This window comes from Astatotilapia calliptera, chromosome 18 (genome assembly GCF_900246225.1).
Source record: "Astatotilapia calliptera chromosome 18, fAstCal1.2, whole genome shotgun sequence".
Classification (NCBI taxonomy): Eukaryota; Metazoa; Chordata; class Actinopteri; order Cichliformes; family Cichlidae; genus Astatotilapia; species Astatotilapia calliptera.
Genome location: NC_039319.1, coordinates 4,726,759 through 4,753,264, shown reverse-complemented (window position 1 = coordinate 4,753,264; position 26,506 = coordinate 4,726,759). Strand labels below are relative to the sequence as shown.

At 41.5% G+C, this 26,506-nt stretch overlaps 1 protein-coding gene across 1 annotated transcript; it reads right to left on the bottom strand.

The window, feature by feature from the left end:
- Positions 1-669: 669 nt before the first annotated feature.
- LOC113010267 (zinc finger protein OZF-like) lies at positions 670-25,551 on the bottom strand. Its single transcript, XM_026149268.1, has 4 exons — positions 25,254-25,551; positions 5,070-5,285; positions 3,375-3,605; positions 670-1,814 (listed from the first exon to the last, which is right to left on the bottom strand). Exons 1-4 carry the CDS (start codon positions 25,435-25,437, stop codon positions 973-975), a joined length of 1,473 nt encoding a protein of 490 aa, XP_026005053.1. The 5' UTR covers positions 25,438-25,551; the 3' UTR covers positions 670-972.
- Positions 25,552-26,506: the final 955 nt, after the last annotated feature.

Sequence of the window (26,506 nt, the reverse complement as noted above, 5' to 3'; positions counted from 1 at the left end):
TTCTTAAAAACAATTATTTATAGAATGTTTTTATTAATGTCTCACTTTGACCAGTGTATCCAATTTACACAACTTTGCTTCCTCTATAATATTCAACATTTGTCTTGCATAACTTTCTGGGCTTTCTTCCATCTTTAGCCATCATTTTTATAGCTTTTTTTGACAGGTTTATGCCCGAGGTCAGCTCACAGGGTCAGGAATAATGACTGTTATGCCAGCCTCACAGTAAGAAGGAATTAATACTTAGGGGTGGGTTTTGATTATCGATTTATTGATTAAAATCGATTCTAGTTTGGATAACATGATATCGATTCATTAAAATCCTGTTACCTGGTTCTTCCTGACCTTGTACTTTCTCCTCACATTCTCCTCTTTCCTCTCTCCCTCTTCGGACTGACAATCATATACAAATAGATTTTATTCGATTAGATGAAAAATTACATTCATATGAAAAAAAATATTATTAAGATCACTAACAAAAAGTCCTCTCAGTTTACTTTCAACCAAAAGGCAAATAACCAAACCACACGAACATCTAATAAAAGATAAATATTGAAACACTGAAGCACCCCCAAAAATGGGCTAAAATCACCCCTGATTGCCTTCATGTTTTTCTGTCTTTTATCCTCAATTACTTTGACACAAAGGCATCTGCTGTGACGCTTACACCTTTGATAAAGTCTCGCAAGTGTCAGCTTTCTTTTTATAAATATAAAGATATGGATATGTACTGATACGTGATCAGAATAATAATATTTCTAACTGAGGCAAAATTTCCCAGATTCAAATCGACTCAAATCAAATCGGAATCGAATCGATTCTAGAAATCAGTGACGATGTCCAGCCCTATTAATACTACAGATTTTCATGCCTTTAAAACAAGTTGCACTAACAAATGTAAGCTATAAATTTCACTAATTAGGGGATTCTACAACTTTGGACAGTTTGGGCCCTCTCTGTGACTCAGACTTCTCACCTGTGTGAAGTCGCATGTCTCTTCAACTGTAGGTTTAGACGAAATCTTTCCCCACATGTGCTACAGGAATATGGCTTCTCACCTGTGTGAATTGTTATGTGGGATTTCAACCTTGATTTAAAATGAAATCCTTTCCCACAAGTGCTACAGGAATATGGCATCTCACCTGTGTGAATTTGCATATGTCCCTTCAACTGTGTGTTTAGACGAAATCTTTCCCCATATGTGCTACAGGTATATGGGTTCTCACCTGTGTGAATTGTTATGTGGGATTTCAAACTTGATTTTAAATTAAATCTTTTCCCACAAGTGCTACAAGAATATTGTTTCTCACCTGTGTGAGTTTTGATGTGCCTAGCCAAGTCTGACATAAAACGAAATCTTTTCCTACAGGTGCCGCAAGAATGTGGTTTCCCACCTTTGTGAATTTGTATATGTTGATTCAAGTTTGGTTTAGAATTAAATTTTTTCCCATAGGTGCTACATAAATGTGCTGTCTTGGAATTTTGAACTGTCAGTCCTGATACAATTTGCGCTGACTTTATACTGTGTGAATTATCATCCTTTTTTTCGTCCTGATCTGTGTCAGTAGAGTTGTGAGAAAGGAGCTGGTCACTGCTTGGTCCTGGTTCACTGTGGTCACTTTCTTTACAGGCAGAAAATGTTCCGGTCTCCTGCTTTTGTACAAGCGGTTTTCCCTCTTGAGTGGTACTGAGTTTCTCCTGTTCCCCTTTAATCTGCGAAGGATCCTCCTGGTCCAGAGTGGAGTTGTTCTTCTGGTTACAGACCTGCTGATCTGTGAGCCCTCCCTCATCCTTACAGTCATGTTGTGGTAAATCTGAAGCAACAGATTAAAAAAAAAAAGAAGAAGCAAAAAAAGACATACATTTGAGAAATTACAAGGTAACCATTAGCAGGTCTCCACATGGTAAGCATGTTGCACAGATATACCAATTACAGGCATGTTGGAGGGACAAGCTGTTTTGCAGAGGACACTCCTCTTATGATCAATTTAAGTTTGGAATTGTATATTCCAGAAAGCAGAATATAAAATCTGTTTAAATCATTTTCCCCATTCCATGCTGCAGAGAAAACATGTAATTCTTTAAACTGCCCAAGCAAAAAGAGAATCGATTGGGCGGAAATTTTAAATTGAAACAATTGTCTTCTTCCTTCCTTCTTCTCATAAATATTACTCTGTTGGAATTTGTGTGATATAGGGTGACTGTTGAGTCTTTGTTTTAATGTGCATGCGTCAGCTCAGTAAATATCTAAAACAGTTGAACTCTTTTCAAACTCTGGCGTTGAATGACAGATATCGCACATTAATTAATATAAACAGATCTACGATGAGAAAATAAAGACAATATACAGTGAGGAACATAAGTATTTGAACACTCTGCGCTTGTGCAAGTGGCTCCTCCCTGAGTCTGCCAGAGGTTTCTTTGCAAGTACTCCCACTTAGAAATCATGGAGGGGTCTGAAATTCACATTCAATTAAGGAAATCATTATTTCTAAAAAAAAAAAAAAAAAAAAAAAAAAAAAATTGTTTGTATTGCACTGCTCCACATAATACATAGACACCCTCTAATCTTAAGATTAGGTTCTGGGGTGGCCTAGCCAGTCTCCTGACCTAAGTCCTCTGGAAGAACCTTTGGAGGGAGCTGAAACTGTGTTGCTCAGTGACAGCCCCACAAGCTGACAGATCTAGAGGAGATCTTTGTGGAGACCTGTACAAACCTGGTCAAGAACAACAGGAAGCCTTTGACCTCTGTAATTGCAAACAAAGGCTTCTGTACCAAAGATTAACACTGATTTTCTCAGGTGTTCAAAAACTTATGTGGATGGTATTGGAGCCATGGGTGGCTTCAAACGATCCACAATCATCCCTGTGACCAAGAACAACAAGCCCTCATGCCTGAATGGCTACTGGCCAGGCTCTTAAAAGTTTATTTTGTCGCCCAGACAGAGTAATATTAAAACTAAGTAGCTGCCACCATTGATGGAAACTGGATTTGGGTGGGCCACGCTACGAATTCTAGGATATGTTGGGCCACGAAGTATACACCCGACCCATCCTTCAAATCTGGGTAAAAGGAGGACACACTTGTCGGACGCATAGGAGTTTCTTGGACATTGGAGAGACCAAGCAACCGCTTCATAAATGCAGGGCACAAAAAAAGAAGAACCACCTTGATGGACAAGACTTAGCTGAGAGGCCAGAAATTTTGGCTCTTAAAACATGCGTCAGTTTCCTTATAGGAGTTGGTCCTTCGATTCTTCATGCACCTCTATAACATATCGCTGAGGTCAGATTAGGACTCAACATGAGTTATATTCAGTTTTGTATTAAGAAATCTACCTACAATTTGACAGTTTGACTACAATTTTGCATACCTATTCTGTTTAACTTTACTTCAGGGTTCCACATGATGCCTAGTTCCTGCCCAGTCCAGACGACGATGCCTTTGGTTTCCTGGTTACGTGCAAGCTGCTCTCCTTCCTGATTGGTGTACATTTCCTCCTGTTCCGGGTCTTCTTGGTTGAGACTGGGGTTCCTCTCCTGGCTACAGACCTGCGGGTCATCTAGATCCTCATTTTCCTTACAATTATGTTGCTGTGGGAGGTCTTGATGGAACAAATGACAACAAACATGAAAAAAGTTACACTGTGAGTATGTCTCTCAGATATGTGAGCGATGTTTAAGGTGCACAAATTTTTTAAATATTATCTCTCGTGCGGTTGGCAGCAAGGCAAAATGGCTGCGTAATTTCTGAGCTCCTCGGGGTCGAGCAAATTTCCCCTTAAATTCAAGTTCTTTTTACTACTTCTATGTTTAAAACAATGCAGGGGTGGGGACAAAGACAAAGAAAAGGAACAAGATACATGGACCAACTGAACAGTATTTTCCAGAAGAGAGAGAGAACACGCATGCGGATAAGGCTAACTCAGATAAAGAAAATGGCGAGGGGGCCAAACTCAAATCTTTGCAAGAGGGCATTAAAAATATCAGCCAACAAATCTTTGACCTCCGGACGGAGATGTAAGCTGACTTCAACGCATTCAAAGAAGATTTCAGGCGTGAGTTGAAAGAAGACCTGAATAAATTCAAAAAGACACAAACCAACAGCTAACAGCTAATAAGCTAGCAGTCCAAGAATACGGTGAGAAACTTGAGGAAGCCGAAACACGAGTGGCAAAAAGCTAGAAGACCTTCAGTCTAGATCGACAAGAAATAACCTGCGAATTTACGGAGTCCCAGAAGGAGAAGAGGGCAGCTCTGTAATAAGCTTTGGTGAAAATGTGATCAGAAGAGAGAGGCTAATACCTGATGGCACTGACCCTGAAAAATAGCCACAAAAAGTTGCGATGGATAAGCTTGGAAAATAGTTTTAAACCAGGACAATATGACAAGGCTTTCAAAGAGTGGACCAACAGGGGCCTGACTGCTTTCTGTTTAATTACCAAAAGGGACAAAGGTAGGAGCTTTCAAGAGCTTAAAGACATGTTTGAATTGAAAAACCAGGATTTGTTTCGATATCTACAACTTCGAGACTACTAAAATAAAGAGATAGCTGAGGCTGAGATGATTAACTCTTTTAATTGAAATGATGTGCAACGCCTACCAACAAAAAACAACAGAAATCTAAATTATACCTCAATTTGATGAAGAACCAAAGATTTATCTTCTGGTCTTGCTCTAAAAATCACTCATTCTGGAAAACAGTGGGTGATAAGGTTTTAGGTCACAAGGTTCCTGAGGACTGTACTACAGTATTTTTAGGAAATATTGATGATAAGGTTAAAAGAGAGGATTTATATTTAACTAAGATTCTTCTCACTGCAGCAAGAAAAGCCATTACCAGGCTGTGGCTTAAGCCTGAGACTTCCTTCACTGGACAAACATAATTCAAAATTTTTGTTTTTTATTAAACAAACAGAAGATGTTGAACCCGGTTTATATTTTACAGTGCTAAGAGAAAACATGTCTTCAGTGAGGTAGTATGCTAGACGGTAATACACGCCACGTGTCTTTGTCATGTCATCACCCAACGTTTTAATATGTAATCTGTATATTACAGTTTTACATACCTACTGTGGTCAGCTTTACTCCAGATTTCCACAACAAATCCACCTCTTCACCAGTCCACACATTAATGCCTTCAGCCTCCTGCTTCAGTTCAAGCTGCTCTCCTTCCTCACTGCTGCACATTTCCTTCTGTTCCTCTCTAGTCTGTGGAGGCTCTGGGTCCTGCTGGTGGAGACTGGAGCTCCTCTCCTGATCACAGACCTGCTGATCATCCAGACCTTCATCAACAAAGGGACACAAGAAAATGGTGACTAATGTGATGATAAGAAAGATCAAGAAAGATTAAAAGGGTCATCTATTGAGAATCAAGCTTATGGTTTCTTGCATTGTTGCAAATGTTGCCACAGAAACAATCACTCATCTAGGATCTATTTTTTAGATGTGGCTGCCAGTGATTATTACACAATGTGAAAAAACAAAAGCAAAAAAATGAACAGCAGCATGATCCCAATATGATAATGAAAGATTAAAGTGTTTAATGAAGGCAGGTACCACTCTCTGTAAATTATACAGATGTTTGTGCTGGAAAATGCTAACAGATAAGCAGTCTCTAAAATAGTCAGATCAGCCAGTGCAGCACAATCACGCACACCATGATCAAAGTGATCACCAGTATTGATCGCCAACACGAGCCGAAACGCTAGAGTATTTGAACACGTCTACCAAAGAAAGTTGCCGGTAAGTCTATTTACACAGATGAAGCTTCATACACTTTACTGTGGTGTATTACTATTGTAGATCAATGCATTTATCCACACATTCCAAATGCTTCCAAAGCATTGGCAGGAATTGTCCACATGCCCACCATGTGGCCAACTCCTCAGTAAGGAAAATCGCTATCCGGTCTTTAAGTGATGACGTGATGAATCCTGCTTCCAGTTTTCCAGATTAACTGGCGTCGCAGATCAACTGGCTTTGGTCGAACAGATGTGTGGTAGACTTGCCTTTCAGGAGCCGCTACCGACAAAACAGCAAATAAACAGCAAATATTTAATCTGTGATATTTGTGAGGTTACCTCAAACACACTGTGTCAGCCTTGTTGCTCTTTAACAACAAAATGTTTAAAAATGTCGCGAGTTTACCTGGATATTCTCATGCAGGAGGCGATCGCGAAAACAGCAAACAATTAACACCACGCCGATGCTGCTCACGGGACAGCAAGAGTAAACGATCGGGAGAATCCTGTAGTTGTTATCGCTCCCCTCGTACGTTCTATTACTCCGATTTCAGAATCACAACTAAAGCGTGCAGTTTACTTTGTGTGCACTCAAATGGAGTCGAGTCAACTAGCTCCACCTGTGGCTAAGTGCCATAGCCTACAGCCAGATTAACTTGTGACAGACATCTGCACCTGGCTCCATCGCCACGTTTGAATTTGTTTCGTGCACAATACATTTGGAACTTTCTATTTTGTCTGTTTTTGTGTCTTGCAAATAAACCTTTAAAATACATGAAATTGTATCATGTATTTATTTTTAGCCTACATCAGTAGGAAATGCCAAATTATATACACAAAGTTACATAAATCACTACTCAATCATGATGATTTCAGTATTTCTTCCCATAACAAAGAAAGAAAGAAAGCACCCGCTGCTTTGTTGCGAAGAGCGATACGCGCTTTCATGTCAAAAATCGTCATAAATAAGAAAAAGTCGCCAGATTTGTCGCTAGTCGCTTTTTAGAAAAACAGAGTCGCTAAAGGTAGTGATGGGACGTTCTGTATCGAGGCTTCAAAGCCTGTGTCGAGTAATGGAGGGGGCGTTTCCGCGATGCGCGTATCGAGGCTTGCTTCATTTATGGGAGGAGCTGAAAATGATGACGTCCGAAGCCTCGCTGCCCGGCTGTACCACGTGACTGGTTCATGAAGTGGTTCGAACTTTGCCGCGAGATATGACAGCGATATAAAGCCCTCAGACTTCATTCAAAATGTAGGTGTTTGATGGAGAGTTGCGGTTAGAGAGAGTTTGGAGACAGTTTGGAGGTTTATGAGAGTGAGGAGAGAAAGTCAGGAGAGAATGGAGCCAGCTAAGAAGAGGAGGATGTCCTCCCCTGTGTGGGAACATTGTGATTTTATTCCTCCCAACAAGCTATGTAAATTTCTACAGAAGATGTATTTTCATAATACTGATGGTGCAATACAATTTATGTTAAGCTGTCTTTACTTTTGTACAAGGTGAAGTGTTTGCTATGTGCCAGGGAGCTGGGATATAACAACAACACCTCATCCATGCTTAGGCACTACAGAGCTTTGCATGTGAATAGGGGGAACACCGATTCTGGAGCAAGACCAGGTGAGCCATCAAATGCCATGATAATATAGCATGCAGTAATGTTACTAAATGATATAACAATATTATACAATTGTAATAAGTTACGTGTGTGATATTTATATTTGTGCTTTGTCTTTATTGTCTTTCCTCAGGAGAACAATCTCAAATAGATGAAGACCTGGTTAGCATGGTGATTGAGCCAGTTAGCATTGTGGAGGACAAAGGATTTAAAAGATTTGTTAAATCATTAAATCCTAGCTATGTTCTCCCCACTAAAAAAAGGCCATAAAAGCAGTGAAAATTTAGTTTTTACAGAATAAAATGTGAACAGGCAGGACTGAGGCTCAAAGCCTCAGTGTGTAGCTGTCCATACCTCAACGTTACAAAAGCACAACCACTGTTACAAAACACCCCAACCACACCTCACCTCACAGTAAATGATCATTTCCATTTTAAGCATTTCCAAATGATCATTTCCATACTGCCAGTATAAATATACACAGTATACTGTGTTAGGTATTTTAGTACCATGGGAGCATTTACTGGATATTGTTTTATAGTGACATTATGCAGGAAAACTCTGTCATTCAATAAGGCCCCTTTGTTTTAGTTATTTTTCTCTTTGACCCAAGAATTGATGTGTGAGAATCACAGGCTGGTACAAGGTTGAAATACCACAGAGATCACTCCCTCAGCTACATTAGTTTCTTAATCTTTTAGACGCCTGTTGAAGGCCAGATGGTTTGTTTCAGATTTCACTAATGAAAGAACTCTTTGTTTTGTGCCTTGAAAATATGTCGCTGAGATAATCACAATTGTAGCTGAACTGATAAACTACACAAAGGATGCTTCTTCACCCAAGGGCAGGAAGACGCTCCCTTATCTTGGTCTGTACTGGTTTAAACTGATAAATCTGCTGTCTCATGAATTTTACCCTCTATATAAACTGTTGTACTTGTGAATAAAGTTGAGTCGATTTGGGAAGACAATCTGAAGCAGTCTCTGTTTTCTTGTTCTCCCAAGCTGCTCCCGAGCTCGTACTAACACGCTGAATGGCATGCTTGAATGTTACTTGAGAATATATTTGACTGTGTTACAGATTAAGGGACAATCTCTGCTGATAGGTGAAGCTACAATCTCTGCTGATAGACGCCCACGCCTCGGAGGAAGCCGATCCACGGATTAGGCCCTGGAAGCCATTTCCTTCAATTTTGGTGTCAGAAGTGGGATCCTGACGAAGGTAGGCACGTGTCTTTTTATTTTATAAGACTTTGTTATGCCTTTCTCAGTGATCCACATAGAAACGGGATACGCTGACGAGGCCTTTCTCAGTGGCCCTCATACAGTGGGGCAAAAAAGTATTTAGTCAGCCACCGATTGTGCAAGTTCCCCACTTAAAATGATGACAGAGGTCAGTAATCTGCACCAGAGGTACACGTCAACTGTGAGAGACAGAATGTGAAAAAAAAAAATCCATGAATTCACATGGTAGGATTTGTAAAGAATTTATTCGTAAATTAGGGTGGAAAATAAGTATTTGGTCACCTCAAACAAGGAAAATCTCTGGCTCTCACAGACCTGTAACGTCTTCTATAAGAAGCTTTTCTGTCCCCCACTCGTTACCTGTATGAATGGCACCTGTTTGAACTCATCATCTGTATAAAAGACACCTGTCCACAGCCTCAAACAGTCAGACTCCAAACTCCGCCATGGCCAAGACCAAAGAGCTTTCGAAGGACACCAGGAAAAGTATTGTAGACCTGCACCAGACTGGGAAGAGTGAATCTACAATAGGCAAGCAGCTTGGTGTGAAAAAATCAAATCAAATCACAAATCAAATCAAATCACAAATCAAATCAAATCACTTTTTATTGTCACATCACATGTGCAGGCACACTGGCACAGCACATGCGAGTGAAATTCTTGTGTGCGAGCCCCACAAGCAACAGAGATGTGCAAACACAACAACACAAACGAGCAAAATACAAGAATGGCCAACCTGAAACTAATAAATATATGTACAATATATAATAGTGTATGCATTTCTGGATGTGTATACTAAATATTTTCCTACGTGTGTGTGTGTGTGTGTGTGTGTGTGTGTGTATACACATTTTTACAAATTAAATAGTAAAAAAATAAAATAAAATAATAATAATAATAATAATAAAATATATAAAATATACAGAGTTGAGACATGTGCAAAACAAGTGGCATTTATATACAGTGTGGAGTGCATAATGTTGAAGTTCCAGTAGTGAAGCTGAGGTGTCTATGACGTGTTCAGCAGTCTGATGGCCTGATGGAAAAAGCTGTCTCTCAGTCTGCTGGTTCGGGACCGGATGCTGCAGAACCTCCTTCCTGATGGAAGCAGTCTGAACAGTTTATGGCTGGGGTGACTGGAGTCCTTGATGATCCTCCCCGCTTTCCTCAGGCAGCGCTTCCTGTAGATGTCTTGGAGGGAGGGAAGCTCACCTCCAATTATCCGTTCAGAGCACCGCACTACTCGCTGGAGAGCTTTGCAGTTGTAGGCGGTGCTGTTGCCATACCAGGTGGTGATGCATCCAGTGAGGATGCTCTCAATGGCACAGCGATAGAAGGTCCTGAGGATGCGGGGGCTCATGCCGAATCTTTTCAGTCTCCTGAGAAAGAAGAGGCGCTGCTGCGCCTTCTTCACTGTTTTGTTTGTGTGTACTGACCACGTAAGATCCTCAGCCAGGTGTACGCCAAGGAACCGGAAGCTGCTCACTCTCTCCACAGCAGCGCCGTTGATGGTGATGGGGGTGTGTACTTCTCTGCACCTCCGGAAGTCCACTATCAACTCCTTTGTCTTTGCGACGTTGAGGGTGAGATGGTTGTCTTGACACCAGTGGGTCAGGGCGCTGACCTCCTCCCTGTAAGCCGTCTCATCACCGTTGGTGATAAGACCCACCACTGTAGTGTCGTCCGCAAACTTCACAATGATGTTGGAGCTGTTAGTGGCTGTGCAGTCGTAGGTGTAGAGTGAGTACAGGAGAGGGCTCAGTACACACCCCTGTGGAGCACCAGTGTTCAGTGTGATGGGGGATGAGGTGATGCTGCCCAGTCTGACCACCTGGCGTCTGTCAGACAGGAAGCTAAGGATCCAGCTGCAGAGGGAGCTGCTCAGTCCTAGATCCTGCAGTTTCCTGTCCAGCTTCGAGGGAACGATGGTATTGAATGCTGAGCTGTAATCTACAAACAGCATCCTCACATACGTGTCTCTCTTCTCCAGGTGTGACAGGGCAGTGTGTAGTGTCAGGGCTATGGCATCATCAGTGGACCTGTTGTGGCGGTATGCAAACTGTAGAGGGTCCAGTGAGTCGGGTAGTGCAGAGCAGATGAAGTCCCTGACCAGCTTCTCGAAGCATTTGCTTACGATGGGGGTCAGGGCTACAGGTCGCCAGTCGTTCAATGAGGAGATGGTGGAGGATTTGGGTACAGGGACGATGGTGGCCATTTTGAAGCAGGCTGGGACTACAGACAGAGAGAGGGAAAGGTTGAAGATGTGCGTGAACACTCCAGCCAGCTGAGCCGCGCATGACCTGAGGACGCGGCCGGGAATCCCGTCCGGACCAGTAGCTTTGCGTGCGTTCACCTTCCTGAAGCACTTCCGCACATCCTCCTCAGACACAGTGTGCGCACTGACGTCATCCGCGGTGCGCACACTGTCCGGTCTCATGGTGTTCGCTGTGTCGAATCTAGCGTAGAATACGTTTAGATCCTCACACAGAGAGGCCGTGGTCTGCGGTGTGCTGGTTTTCCCTCTAAAGTCTGTGATCGTGTTTAGTCCCTGCCACATACTCCGAGGGTTGTCAAACTGTTGTTCCACCCTGTCCCTGTACTCACGTTTGGCTGCTTTGATCGTCTTCCGGAGTTGGTAATGTGCGTGTTTGTAGTCCGATGTGTTCGCGGAGGCAAAGGCGGTGTTCAACTGTGGGAGCAATCATCAGAAAATGGAAGACATACAAGACCACTGATAATCTCCCTCGATCTGGGGCTCCACGCAAGATCTCATCCCGTGGGGTCAAAATGATCATGAGAACGGTGAGCAAAGATCCCAGAACCACACGGGGGGACCTGGTGAATGACCTGCAGAGAGCTGGGACCAAAGTAACAAAGGTCACCATCAGTAACACACTACAACGGCAGGGAATCAAATCCCGCAGTGCCAGACGTGTTCCACTGCTGAAGCCAGTGCATGTCCAGGCCCGTCTGAAGTTTGCCAGAGAGCACATGGATGATACAGCAGAGGATTGGGAGAATGTCATGTGGTCAGGTGAAACCAAAGTAGAACTTTTTGGTATAAACTCAACTCGTCGTGTTTGGAGGAAGAAGAATACTGAGTTGCATCCCAAGAACACCATACCTACTGTGAAGCATGGGGGTGGAAACATCATGCTATGGGGCTGTTTTTCTGCCAAGGGGACAGGACGACTGATCCGTGTTAAGGACAGAATGAATGGGGCCATGTATCGTGAGATTTTGAGCCAAAACCTCCTTCCATCAGTGAGAACTTTGAAGATGAAACGAGGCTGGGTCTTCCAACATGACAATGATCCAAAACACACCGCCCGGGCAACAAAGGAGTGGCTCCGTAAGAAGCATTTGAAAGTCCTGGAGTGGCCTAGCCAGTCTCCAGACCTCAACCCCATAGAAAATCTGTGGCGGGAGTTGAAAGTCCGTGTTGCTCGGCGACAGCCCCAAAACATCACTGCTCTCGAGAAGATCTGCATGGAGGAATGGGCCAAAATACCAGCTACTGTGTGTGCAAACCTGGTAAAGACCTATAGTAAACGTTTGACCTCTGTTATTGCCAACAAAGGTTATGTTACAAAGTATTGAGTTGTATTTTTGTTATTGACCAAATACTTATTTTCCACCCTGATTTACGAATAAATTCTTTACAAATCCTACCATGTGGATTCATGGATTTTTTTTTCACATTCTGTCTCTCACAGTTGAAGTGTACCTCTGGTGCAAATTACTGACCTCTGTCATCATTTTAGGTGGGGGAACTTGCACAATCGGTGGCTGACTAAATACTTTTTTGCCCCACTGTAGTAACAAGTGGGATACACTGAGGAGCCTTCTTTAGTGGCCCACATAGAAACACAGGAAGTTGCCTGTTGTTTTGTAAATTAAAGCAGAAAGGACGCAGGAAGTTGCCTGTGGTCATAAAGCGAGAAGTTGCTCGTTAAAAAGTGAGAAGTTGCTCACCAAAAAGATAAAATTGCTAGCAAAAAAATCAAGTAGCCTCAGGTGTGCCACAGCAAAAAAAAAAAAAACTAACTTAAATCCTTCAAGCGTCTAAACCCCTCTGGAAATCACTGACCATGGGTCAGAATAATTCAAAGACCTTAGACGGGTCCGATAAAAAATCCTACAGCCTATGTTTCTGCATTACAGAGAAGTACCAGATACCACCACTTGGGTGGGCCTGATTATAGATATATATTATGTCAACGAATCCCAGGTGTGACTGAATCTCAGCTTATTGAAGAAGTAGAGGAACTAGACCCTAAAAATGACCAAGCAGCCAACACCACCTCGTTTTTGTGGATAAACGATGACAAGATCACAGCCTTTTTTCAAAATCTAAAGAAATTTCTGCTCACAATGTCTAGAGATAAAATCGATTTAAATGCAGTAACCATGTGCAAGCAAAAGCCAGATGAATTTATTCTAGTGTTTATGAAACGTTTCACGCACTGCTGGACTAATGAGGCATGCATGCCTGAAGGTGGAAATGATCAGATTTTCATAACAACATTCTTAAACAATATTCATCCAGAATGTTCACAACTATTGAAGCTGACTGCCACTGATAATCTCTATGACATGAAGATAAAGAACTTTATCACACTTGTCAAAACGAAAGCCGGTGCAGATCTTTTCCCCAACAGCACGAAGGCTAAAAATGTTAGAATGATGTTAAATTTTGATGTTGAAGGCTCAGAGGAAAGTGAGAAAATGATGTATGCAGGGGCCCCGCCCCCTCAACAAGCGCAGCAGGGAGATCTCAGAAGGAGAGATAGGAGTGGAGACGTATGTTTTTACTGTGGAAAAATAGGGCACTGGAGGAGGGAATGCAAATCAGCAGCACGTGGGTCTCAACCACAAAACACAGGACCAGCTCCTGCCACTAGGCGTCAGCAGAGCTCTTCCAGACAAGTTAACTGGCAACGCAGACAGGAATCACATCAAAATAATGGCCCCTTTGCACCTAGGCAGCAACCTTATAATCCACATTTTAATCCCCACCCATATGATAACGAAAGGCTGGACCGACAATAGGGAGGCCCAGGTGAGGATGAGGGACAGTGTGAAGCACTACACACGATGCTGCATTTGCAATTGTCCCGTAACACAGAAAGCTTGCCCATGTTAGATATAGAGATAGGTGAAAAGACTTATTCCTTTTTAGTTGACAGTGGAGCCACTAAAAGTTCACTGTCTGGAAAATTCTATAGTGGGCCTGTTTCCTCTGTGTGCATCAACACCATGGGAATAAACGGAACTCTAGTGCAATGCCCCAAAACTCATTCTCTAAAAACACGCTGGGGCCCAAAACCAGATGAAATTACATATCATCCATTCATAATTATTCCAAACTCGCCTGTGAATCTATTAGGCAGAGATTTAATGGCAAAAATGAACTTGTGTATTTCATTTAACACAAAGGGTGAAATGTTTGCAGACACTGATAACAGCTATGTTTTCTCTGCCCTATGCACCGACACCATGGAGAAGGAACAGCCTCTGTGTCAGCTGGACGCCTCAGCAGAGAATGAACTCAATATCCATCTGACTGGTACCCCACGTCACACACTGTGCCAAACACGTGTACAGACACCACTACCAGGTAACCCCATGCCTGGAAGCCACATATTTGTTTCTCTCACACTGTTCAACAACATGATAACTGCTCACACCAGTGAAGGCCAAACAGTGGTTTTGTCACATAACTCAGACATAGGCTATGACATTACTGCACCATGTCGACACATAGATCTAACCTACCCCATACACTGTACTATCCCTGCTGTCACATTGCCAGCTGAATATCAGAACATGACATTATGGTCAAGAGGTGAGAATGATGTAGGATTTATTGACTGTACACCTTATCATGCTCAGCTGAAACACAACAAGCCAGTATATGTCAAGCAATATCCCATTTCCGCTGAAAAAACCGCAGCCCTAGACATCATCATAGGAGATTTATTGACAGCTGGAGTAATAAAGCCCACAGTATCTCCATATAACACTCCTGTCAATCCTGTGCCAAAGCCTAACAAACCTGGCGTATGGCGTTTCACACAAGACTTAAGGCAAATTAATGCAGTCATTATGCCTCTGCCACCTCTCGTCCCAGACGTTCCCAGCATACTGACAGCTATTCCAGCAACATCCACACATTTTACTGTGGTGGATTTGTGCTCCGCCTTTTTCTCAGTGCCTGTGCATGAGGACACACAGCCGATATTTGCTTTTACACATAGAGATAAGCAGTACACATGGACTCGCTTACCCCAAGGCATGGTAGACAGCCCTGCGGCTTTCTCAATGGTGGTACGTGCTACCCTGGACGGCTTCATTCCTCCAGAGGGCTGTACCCTGATACAGTACGTGGATGATCTCCTCCTCTGTGCTGAAAGTGAAAAACTATGTCAAACTGCCACACACATGCTACTCCAGCACCTCCAACAGACTGGCCACAAAGCATCAGAAAAGAAAATGCAGTACTGTCAGACTTCTGTTCAATATTTGGGATTTACACTGTCTCATGGACAACGTTCCATGACTACAGACAGGGTCAAAGCTGTGACCTCTGTCCCTAAGCCCACTACACAGAAGGAAATGCTGTCTTTCCTAGGCATGGTGAACTATTGCAGACAGTGGATACCAGACTGTTCTTTTCATGACCACATTCTGCGTGAATGCTGCAAAAAAGACAAGCCTCCTCGAATACTGTGGTCAACAGAAATGACTGCCTCTTTCAATGCATTAAAGGGAGCGCTGACCTCCGCCCCTTGTTTGGGTCTGCCTGACTACCACTTACCGTTCCACCTGTACGTCACAGAGAACGGCACAACCTGTGCAGGCGTACTGGCCCAAGAGCATGGCTGTGGCTACCGTCCAGTAGCCTTCTACTCAAAGGTGCTGCCTGCGGTAGTTCAGGGGATGCCGGCCTGCCTGAGAGCAGTAGCAGCTTGCTCTATCATGATAAGGGACTGCGAGAAGCTCACACTCTCACATGACACTATTCTACACACCAATCACCAGGTCACGACCATTCTAGCAAACATAACTACACAACATATGACCGCACAACGTCGCTCAGGTTATGAAGCTACACTGACTTCAACAGCAAATCTCACTATAAAAGCAAACAGCACACCCAATTCTCCAGCACACTTACTTATTCGTATGCTGTGTTCCTCTGACCGACAGGATGGTTCAGACGAGCCTGACGTTCATGATTGTATGACACGTATACAGGAATCCACAGAACCACGCCCAGACTTAGAGCAGACACCAATACCAGACTCAGTCATTGTTTATGTGGACGGGTCCTGTTCAAAACCAAATGACAACTCATTTCTTTGTGGCTATTCGGTGGTGACATTGCCTGACATCATACTAGAGGCTCACTCATTACCATTTCACTCAGCACAAAAAGCAGAGCTCATGGCTTTAATACGCGCCTGTGAGCCACATGTGGATAAGCGGGTGACAATTTACACTGATAGCCGTTATGCATTCGGTGTGGTGCATGACTTTGGCACATTGTGGAGACAGAGAGGCTTCACATCTGCTGATGGAAAATCGATCGCTAATTCTGATCTTGTTCAAAGACTTTTGCAGGCTATACAGCTGCCATCGGCAATTGCAGTTGTTAAAACGAAGGGGCACAGCACGGCTGACACAGACGAAGCAGTGGGAAATGCTCTTGCAGACGTGATCGCGAAAGCAGCTGCTGCCTCACAGCAACCACCCAGAAAGGAAGTATTATCTCTGCCTTTACAGCTGCCACTTGTCACACTCCTAGACTATTTAGAAACAAATGTTGACCTAAAATTCATACAAGAGCAAGCCTCTGCCTCAGATTACACTTACTGGGAAAGTAATGATTGTACCTTAGATAACAGAGACGGCTTATACAAAAACCTTGGGGGTTTGATTGCCCTCCCATCTTCACTACTGCCAATCCTTGTCCGACATTTTCACGGTGTGAGTCATGTCGGACAAAGAGGGGTAATAGGAGCAATAAAATCAAGATTTGTAATTGAGACAACATCACACGCAGTAAAAAGCATATTAGCAACCTGTCTAACATGTGCACTAGGCCTGCCACGATTAGTCGACTAGTCACGATTATGTCGACTATTAAAATCGTCGACGACTAATTTAATAGTCGACGCATCGTTTGAAGCTTTGTAAGATCACAAAGGACGCAGGAATGAGTAGTAGGATTTAAGGGTGTAATAACGGACTGAAACAGAAGATGGCAGCACTGCATGTACAAGGATGCCAGCTGCCGTTAAACCCCGAAGAAGAAGAAGCTGTGTCCCAGAATTCATAGCGCAGCCCAGCGCAGTTGTCAACAATGGTGGCAGCTAGTTAGTTTTAACTTTACTCTTATTATTCTTTCTGGGTCACAAAATAAACGTTTAACATATTTTCAGGCAAGAATGTAGCTGTGTAAACCTCAAATATCTGCTCAGTTTATCAAGACACCACATATTTTCAAAAGCTCTCCGACGTTTTCGGAGACGTCTGTTACCCACTAGCTCGTTAGCTAGGCGGGGGCAAGGCTAACTAGAGCCGTGAGAACACCGGACTCCCGGCAAATCGTTTTCAAACCCACCACTGTCTTTGGCTACTCAGGTTAAACATGATATATAAGTCACTTAGATAACTTAAAATGTTATTGTTTGGCTTTCTTTAGTATTTTATTTGTTCCTGAGTAAATCGGTTTGGCTAAGATTAAAGTTATAGTTTTTGCACAGCTAAATAAACTTCAAGCAGACAGCTGATCATCAGAAGTTTGAGACGCTGGATAATATACTCCGGTGTCCTGTTATATTTTAGAAAGCAAGGAGTTTATTAAACTTCACCGAAACAATCTGCAAATTTCATTAAAAATTAATAAACTACCATCTTGTCTTTATTTTTAGTTAGCACAAACACTTCAAGCTGTAAGCTAATGATAGTTATATAAGACCAGATGCTGCTGGTGCAATAAGCTGTACGCTGTACGTCCAATGGATGATGATCTGATTAGTCGACTAATCGCAAAAATAATCGGTGACTAGTCGACTATCAAAATAATCGTTTGTGGCAGCCCTAATGTGCACAAACTAATGTAGGTAGCTCAAAAGCAAAACATCAGCATTTACCACAACCAGATTTCCCATTTCATACATTACAAATTGATTTTACACACATGCCAGCACAAGGAAGCATCAAGTACTTACTGGTAATAGTGGATCAATTTAGTAAATGGGTAGAAGCTTATCCAACATCAAAAGAAACTGCAGAAGTAGTCTGTCAAAAGTTGTGCAATGAAATAATACCCAGATTTGGAATACCTCACCAAATTAACAGTGATAGAGGACCTTCATTCACATCAGAAGTAATTCAAAAGTGTGCTAAAACTCTAGCAATAGACTGGAAATATCATGTGTCATACCATCCTCAGAGTTCAGGAGTTGTAGAAAGAATGAATAGGACCATAAATGGTAAATGGCCTGTATTTATATAGCGCTTTACTAGTCCCTAAGGACCCCAAAGCGCTTTACATATCCAGTCATCCACCCATTCACACACACATTCACACACTGGTAAAAAAATCGCCTGACTAAAGCAATGATAGAAACAGGAATGACCTGGGTCAAACTACTTCCTCAAATCCTCTGCGAGATTAGAATGACTCCATCCGCAGCAACCAAATTATCTCCATTTGAAATAATCATGGGAAGACAGTTTCCAACACCATGGTCAGCCTCCAGAGGGGCACCGCTATTGGAAGGGGACATAGACACTGCATTGTCTGACTATGTTCATAACCTGGTAGAAACACTGAATAATAACTATCAGAAGGTTTGTCTCTCTCAGCCTCTCCCTTCCACAGATCCAACCCATTCGTGGAAACCAGGAGACGCGGTGTTGGTGAAGTCGCTAAAACCAAGGGCACTCGGGGAGGCCGCGTGTTCCAGCCCCCAGACTGTACTTGCAGTGACGAGAACCAGCATCCTCACAGACGGACAACCTCAGTGGATTCATGCCAGCAGGGTTAAGACCAGCCCCACCAAACCACCTAAGGCGTCGGATCAAGTAGATGACGACTCAGGCGAGCCAGCGCCCAGATTCAATACACCTACAGATGACGACTCAGGCGAGCCAGCGCCCGGATTCAATACACCTACACACACACAATCACTGATTAACACACAACGCCTGAAAGAGCCAAGACTCAGAAAGCCCTTTGATCTAGGGCTGAACGATATATCGCATTTGCGATAATATCGCGACATGATCAAGTGCAATTTTCTAACCGCAAAGGCTGCGATTATACTGCGATTATAAGGCTGTCCAAATTACTACCATATCCCAGAATTCATAGCGCGGCCCAGCCAAACTCCAGTTTCCAGCAATGGCGGCCGCTACTAAGTTTTAAAATTACTCATACTAATCTTTCTGGGTCACAAAATAAACTTTTAACATATTTTCAGGCGAGAAAGTAGTTGTGTAAACATCAAATATCTGCTCGGTTTATCAAGATATCCCATATTTGCAAAAGTGCTTCGACGTTTTCAGAGGCGTCTGCTACCCACCAGCTCGACAGCTAGCCGGGAGCTCGAGGATTACTGATGCGGCCGAGAACGGCACAACTCCCGGCACATCATTTTCAGATCACCGCGGAGTTTCGCTGCTCGGGTTAAACGTAATATATAAGTCACTTAGACAACCTAAAAATGTTATTGTTGGGCTTTTTTCAGTATTTTTGTTTGTTCGTGAGTAAATCGGTTTGGCTGAGATTAAAGTTATTAGATTAGATAAAATAAAACTTTATTAATCCCCCGGGTGGGTTCCTCCTTGGTTTTCACACAGCTGACTAAACGTCAAACAGAAAACTTATTAAACAGAAGTATGAGACAGTCGAGAATTTACACCAGTGTCTGGTTATATTTTAGATAGCAAGAAGCAGACGGCCGAGTTTATTAAACTCCACCGAGACAGCGGTGACGCTAATCAGAACTAGACCGTCCAATTTCACGCCTTTAAACTTTAAAGGCGTGTTTGTGTGTGTGTTTATACAATTGCTATTATGTTTGCACTTTATGTGTAATGTTACTGACTGCAGAGATCAGTAAGATGTGTGTATTTTTTATTTATTTAATATTATTTTTTAATTGAATGACTGTCTAGTAGTTCACAGATGTCGAAAAACTGAGTGTGGTAAAGCCACTGATTTTTTTTATGTATATTTCTGCAATCTGCACATTGTACTGACTTTCATTTTAATGTTTACACCAGGGTTCCTTGTCAGCACTTTATGCTCAGATGTTTGTAAGCTAAAAATAAACTATTGTGCATGTTCAAATATACTGTTGTGATTGAAGAAGTTAAATAAAAATGTCAGTCATCAATTCATGCATCACCTCATGTCATCATAACAGAGGTCTGTCTTCCAGGAAAGAACAGTTTAAAATTAATGTAATATAGTATTGGCCATACTATATGATGTATTGCTTGTCTTTGTTTAATAATACAGAAGACAAAGACCTTAAAAAATAATCGCATATCGCATCGCAATCGCAATATTGGGGCAAAAAAAATCGCAATTAGATTATTTTCCATAATCGTTCAGCCCTACTTTGATCCCCCACCTGAACAACAACAACAAGGTACTCGAACATCCAGCAGGAACAGAAAGCCTAGAGTACCACACAATGTCTAACCTGATAAAGATAGACTCGTTTCATCCTGATAATGGAGAAAATGAAATGCCCATTGTCATCACACGACGCTTATACGGGGTCTCTCGAACCTGGGACCAGGCCAGGAGACGACTGAAGAACTGTGTTTTTTATATATTTAGGTTATTAATCATATCTACTGCATTAACCTTAGGATTTTTATTTACTATTTCGTAATTGTAAACTGCAACCCTGTTCACATTTCTGCAAGCCACATTTTGCTGACAATACCTCATGCTCCACTTGGCAAGACACCCACCTAGTACACTCGTCACATTCTCTAAAATCAGTAGAAAGCAACACAGACACCACCAATAAACCATCTTATGCACCCCCTAGAGCAGGAGCTAACGCCTGGTATGAAAATGCCAGAATAGCCGCTCGTGACTTAGGAAACAGTAACTGTTATGTCTGTTCAAAGGGTAATCCAGAACAGGTTGTAGTGGGATACACAATTTCAGGTTTTCCCTTAACAAAGATGCTATTCAAAAATGATAAAAAGGGGCCCTTAACAGTAACCCTGATTGAAGCGGTGCGAGTAGAACTAAGTCCTTTAGATTGTTTATTCATATACACAGGACAAGTCTCTAGTAAGGATGTTAGCGTGATTGACGACTCTACCCACCCCTGCAACCCAATGAAGCGCCCCGAAGACCGCACTGAACCTCTTTCGCCCCCAACACAGGTGCGCCATCACCCAAATATCTTGATGACATGCATACACCGACCAAAACTTGAAAACATAAATTATGACACACAAAACTATACATTCTTTTCTGACTCTCCAGGAGCACGCTGTAACGAAACATGGCTAGCAGCGAGTGTTGACAGGACACAATATAGACATATGTCTTTTTATATATATGCATATATAAGTACGCATTCAGATAACTCAACAATCCTGCATTCGCCCAACACACTAAACGACTCGTACTGGGGAGGCATATTAAAAGGCTTTACAGCTTCGCGCCTGACCAGACCAATCCCACATGCTTATTGGATGTGCAATAATACTCTTAGATTAGCTCTACCTGTTAATTGGACCGGTACCTGTGGTCTAGTAACTTTAGCTCAAGAACTACTGATACAACAAACCTCGGATCTGCCTGTATCCAGCAGACGTACGAAACGCTCCGCTTAATCACATAACATTTACATAGATGCTATAAGAGTTCCACGCGGGATACCAAATGAATTAAAGGCACAAGGAGAAATATCAGCAGGGTTTGCCTCAATACTACCGTGGATACAGGTAAACAAAAATGTAGCCTGGATCAATTATGTTTATTACCATCAGCAAAGACATACCAATCTGACCAATATGGCCCTTAAAGCCCTAGGAGAACAGATGTCTGCTACCTCCTTAATGACCATGCAAAATAGAATGGCCTTAGATATGCTGTTAGCTGAGAAAGGAGGTGTTTGTGCTATGTTTGAAGATGTATGCTGTACTTTCATTCCCAAAAATACCGCCCCTGACGGTTCATTCACACAAGCTATGAATAAACTTGAAGCATTGCAGATAGAACTAAGAGCCAATACAGGTCACGGTCAGTGGCTAGACAAGTGGATGCAGGACACGTTTGGAAAATGGAACGAACTAATTGTAGCCTTTCTAACAGTTGAGGCATGTATTATTTTGTTTTTGATGATTATTGCCTGTTGTGTGATACCCTGTGTACGCTCAATGATAACCCATATAGCTACCAGTACAGCTACTTCAATGTATTTGCAATTAGCACAAATTGATCCTGAGGATGTGCCAGATGTTACCAATGATGTTCCTGATGTGTATATTGAACATTAGGTTGTGAACTATTACATTTTATGATTTGCTTTTTATATTATGTTATTACATTTGTGATTTTTCCTTTCTATTTGAGTTATTATTTTAAAAAATAATAAAAGAGTGGAACTGTTAGGTATTTTAGTACCATGGGAGCATTTACTGGATATTGTTTTATAGTGACATTATGCAGGAAAACTCTGTCATTCACTAAGGCCCCTTTGTTTTAGTTATTTTTCTCTTTGACCCAAGAATTGATGTGTGAGAATCACAGGCTGGTACAAGGTTGAAATACCACAGAGATCACTCCCTCAGCTACATTAGTTTCTTAATCTTTTAGGAGACCAGGGGCGGAGCGTGGGGGTGGCTTACTGGGCTTAAGCCCGGGTTGTTTTGTCAGAAGTCCGGGGTATTTTGGAGTGTAATTTTTTCATAGTTAGATGTCTGGCTGACAACTGTATAAAACAAAAAGTACACACAATATTCGAAGCACATAGTGCACACTGTGGGAATTTACGACTGTGCGTGAATCCCCCCTGATATTGGTATGATCCGAGTTCAGGCACTAAGCGACTGAGCGAGGGGGCGGGGCAGCTGCTACCTGTGTGCGCTGTTGGAGAAACGGAGCCAGCCATACTAAGAAGAGCTTAAGTTCGACCAGGTACCAAAGCAAATCATTCGTACCGTACAAATAATGTAAATATGACGGTGCATCACGAAAGATTGATATCAAACTGATCACTTGACCAATATTACGTTACTTGCTCTTCAAGTGAATCAACAAATGGCGAAATGAAAAGCCGAACAAATGCTATTTTTTAGAGTCTTAGCTTACGTGTGTTTATTTCATATTTTCAGTTGTTACCCTCCCCGACTAAATCGGTTTCAGTTATGTACTAAAATATAAGAATGGACATTAGAGGCTTCTTTCAAAGAAAAAACTCAGGTAAATGTTATTTTATATATTATGCTTTGTATGTTGTTCAGTATATTTCTATGCAAAACAAGAGGGATTTCAGTACACAGCAGGATATTCACATTTGTAACCAGATATTTACATACACTTTAGGGAGAAAACATTTTTACTGTACAACATCAATTTAGAGTAAACTTTTGTTTTAGATAAATATTGAAATATCTTTTGAATTAGTTAAATGTCAGAATAAAGAGAGACAGAGCTGTCCATTTTTTTTATCACTTTGATCAAAATTAGGAGTACATGTACACTAAGTTTATTGTTAATTAATAAGAAAACTCCAGACGATTCCATTCTGAGCTGAAGAAGCTTCTGATAGGTTAGTAGAGTCCATGTGAGTAAATTGGTGGCACAGCTGTGGATGCATACAAGGCAAAACACAGAGCCTGTTTCTTTGACATGGGAACATCAAGAGATGTCAACCAAAACACCAGGAAAAGAACTGTGGAGCTCCATAAGTGTGGCTCAAGTTTGAATACAATTTGGTGCCATTTAAAATTAAGAAATACAGATAGTTTCTCACTTTACTCTTAAAGTTAACAAATATGTTTTTTATATTTATCAATCTAAAAAAATAAACATTTAGTCTGATTTGATGTTACAATTTAAAAAGTGTTTGTGTTTTCTGAAGAGTTTGTAAATATCTGGTTTCAACTGTATATTTGATGATTGTCAGCACAAAGAGGGAGAGAGAGGAACAGAGAGAGAGAGAGGAACAGAGAGGGAGAGAGAGGAGAATGAGGACAGAACAGAGATGAACAAGAGCAGGTGAGACAGACATGTTAGTCAAATGGTTGTTTACCAAAAGTATCACCGTATCACAGGTCCTCATGTATCTCGTACCTAGTGTTTCTTTTTAGGTTTGCTATTTTTCAAATTCTACATTTATTAAGCTTGAACATTTATTAGGCTTGTTTGCACAACAAGGCTAAATAATTATATAAACTTTTCTCAATCTAAATATTGTACTTTGGTAGAATTAAAAAAATAAGTGTAGTGCAGGTCTATGATGATTTTTAGTGCTATCATCTAGTTCTGATTCTGGTTCTGTCTTGGTTAAATCCTAAGTAGTGATGAGTTTGAACTGTTGTAGTCCTGTTTTAATTCCGGACCAGTTCTGGGTCTGGTTGAATTGGGGTTTAGTCCCTGTGTCTTGATACAGCCCCGACTTTGTTCTGCCTTGCTGCTTAATTAAAAAACTAGTTTAAGGTGTCCTGCATGTGTGATATATATTTTTCCCTATATGAAGTCATTCTTTTTTGAACAAAACTCAAAACAGAGCCTATTAATCTTTCAGTCATTTCTAACCCCCCCCCCAAAACAAAAACACATGCATACTACCCTTTAGGGCTAAGCCCCGGGTGTTTCAAATGTCTGGCTCCGCCTCTGTAGGAGACGCCTGTTGAAGGCCAGATGGTTTGTTTCAGAATTCACTAATGAAAGAACTCTTTGTTTTGTGCCTTGAAAATATGTCGCTGAGATAATCACAATTGTAGCTGAACTGATAAACTACACAAAGGATGCTTCTTCACCCAAGGGCAGGAAGACGCTCCCTTATCTTGGTCTGTACTGGTTTAAACTGATAATCTGCTGTCTCATGAATTTTACCCTCTATATAAACTGTTGTACTTGTGAATAAAGTTGAGTCGATTTGGGAAGACAATCTGAAGCAGTCTCTGTTTTCTTGTTCTCCCAAGCTGCTCCCGAGCTCGTACTAACACGCTGAATGGCATGCTTGAATATTACTTGAGAATATATTTGACTGTGTTACAGATTAAGGGACAATCTCTGCTGATAGACGCCCACGCCTCGGAGGAAGCCGTTTCCTTCATACTGCATCACTACAATATACATGTTTTACACACTCCTTTTGTTGTTGACATTTAAGGCCACACTCTTCAAATTCATTCCAACTCATATTTTTACATTCAGTATATGTCCTACCAGAGCAAATGAAGTTTCAAGAAGCTTAGCGCTGGGGTGAATCAATTGGATGAAAAGCTTCAGTGCTTCATGAAGCTTCATCTGCCCATCACTAGCTAAAGGGGTCTGAAAACTCGCCAAATATAGCGACAAAGTCGCTAAGTTGGTGCTGATGCCCACGTGAATCACACAATGATCCCGCAACCGCAACAAGTTTACATACCTGTATTGTGTGACTTTATCCCGGGTCTGATATTCAGCAGTCTTAGCTGACTGATCTCTTCCTCATACCGGACGATCGTTTTTGCAAACTCTGAGAAGATTTCTTCTGCAGCAGTAGTTAATCTCTCCTGGATAACCTCTCTCAGATGCTGAACTGTAGACATTGCTACAACAACCGATACCATCCAACTAAAGTCTTGAAACTTCTTTCTTTCTTTCTTTCTTACAGTTGTATTGGCGGTTGGCAAACAATTGAAAGGTGCATTACCGCCACCAACTGGTATGGAGTATGGTCTGGAACGACGCTCAAAAAATTAAAAATAAATAAATAAATAAATAAATAAATAAATAAATAAATAAATAAATAAATAAATTACCTTAAGTAGTTTATACACATTTCTGCTGTCAGAGTAATTCCACCACAAATTCAAGTAGGTATGACAGTATGCTTGTAGCTCATATTTGTAAAGCCAGGACGGTTTGCCACTTCATTTTACACATTAAAGAATAGAATAGAATAGAATTCAACTTTATTGTCATTGCACATGCACAGGTACAGGGCAACGAAATGCAGTTTGCATCCATCCAGAAGTGCTTTAGTGATATAGATATATTACAATATATATTAGCAATAATATAGATATGTGAGTATATTACAGAAATGGGTCTATTATGGTATGTTATAATGTACACGGTATGAAGTATGTTGTAAATATTCTATAACTATAAGTATGTACAGGCTGTAGTGAGTACAAGCTATGTACAGGCTATGAACAGGATATAAATATGAAAAACTATACAGAATATGAAATAAATAACTTTACAGAATCTGAGATATACAGCTATACAGAAATGGGAACTATGCAAGTTGTAAACAGTTGTAGGATTAAAGATTATTGAATGTACAGAATGATTATTTACACAGAGCTATACAGTAGTGCAGTTAAGATAAGTGAGGGTGTTTGCATTTTAACTGTAAATGTGGAAAATGTCAAGGCTAGCAGAATCCAACTTGGCACACAGCTGTCATTTCATAGTAATAGCATCGTCCCTCTATTCACTGAAGCATCACTTTTCATATAAATTCATACAGCATCTTCTTGTTTTTTTTATTATATTTTCCATCTTTCTTTTTTGTAGTTTCTACAGAGGCTATATAAAGTGCTAGTGGTTGTGAGTGGTGGTTCAGTCCATGTTATTATTGTGTGTTTGAGGGTACAGTTGTCCATTGTGGGTGTGTGTATGTTCAGTCCA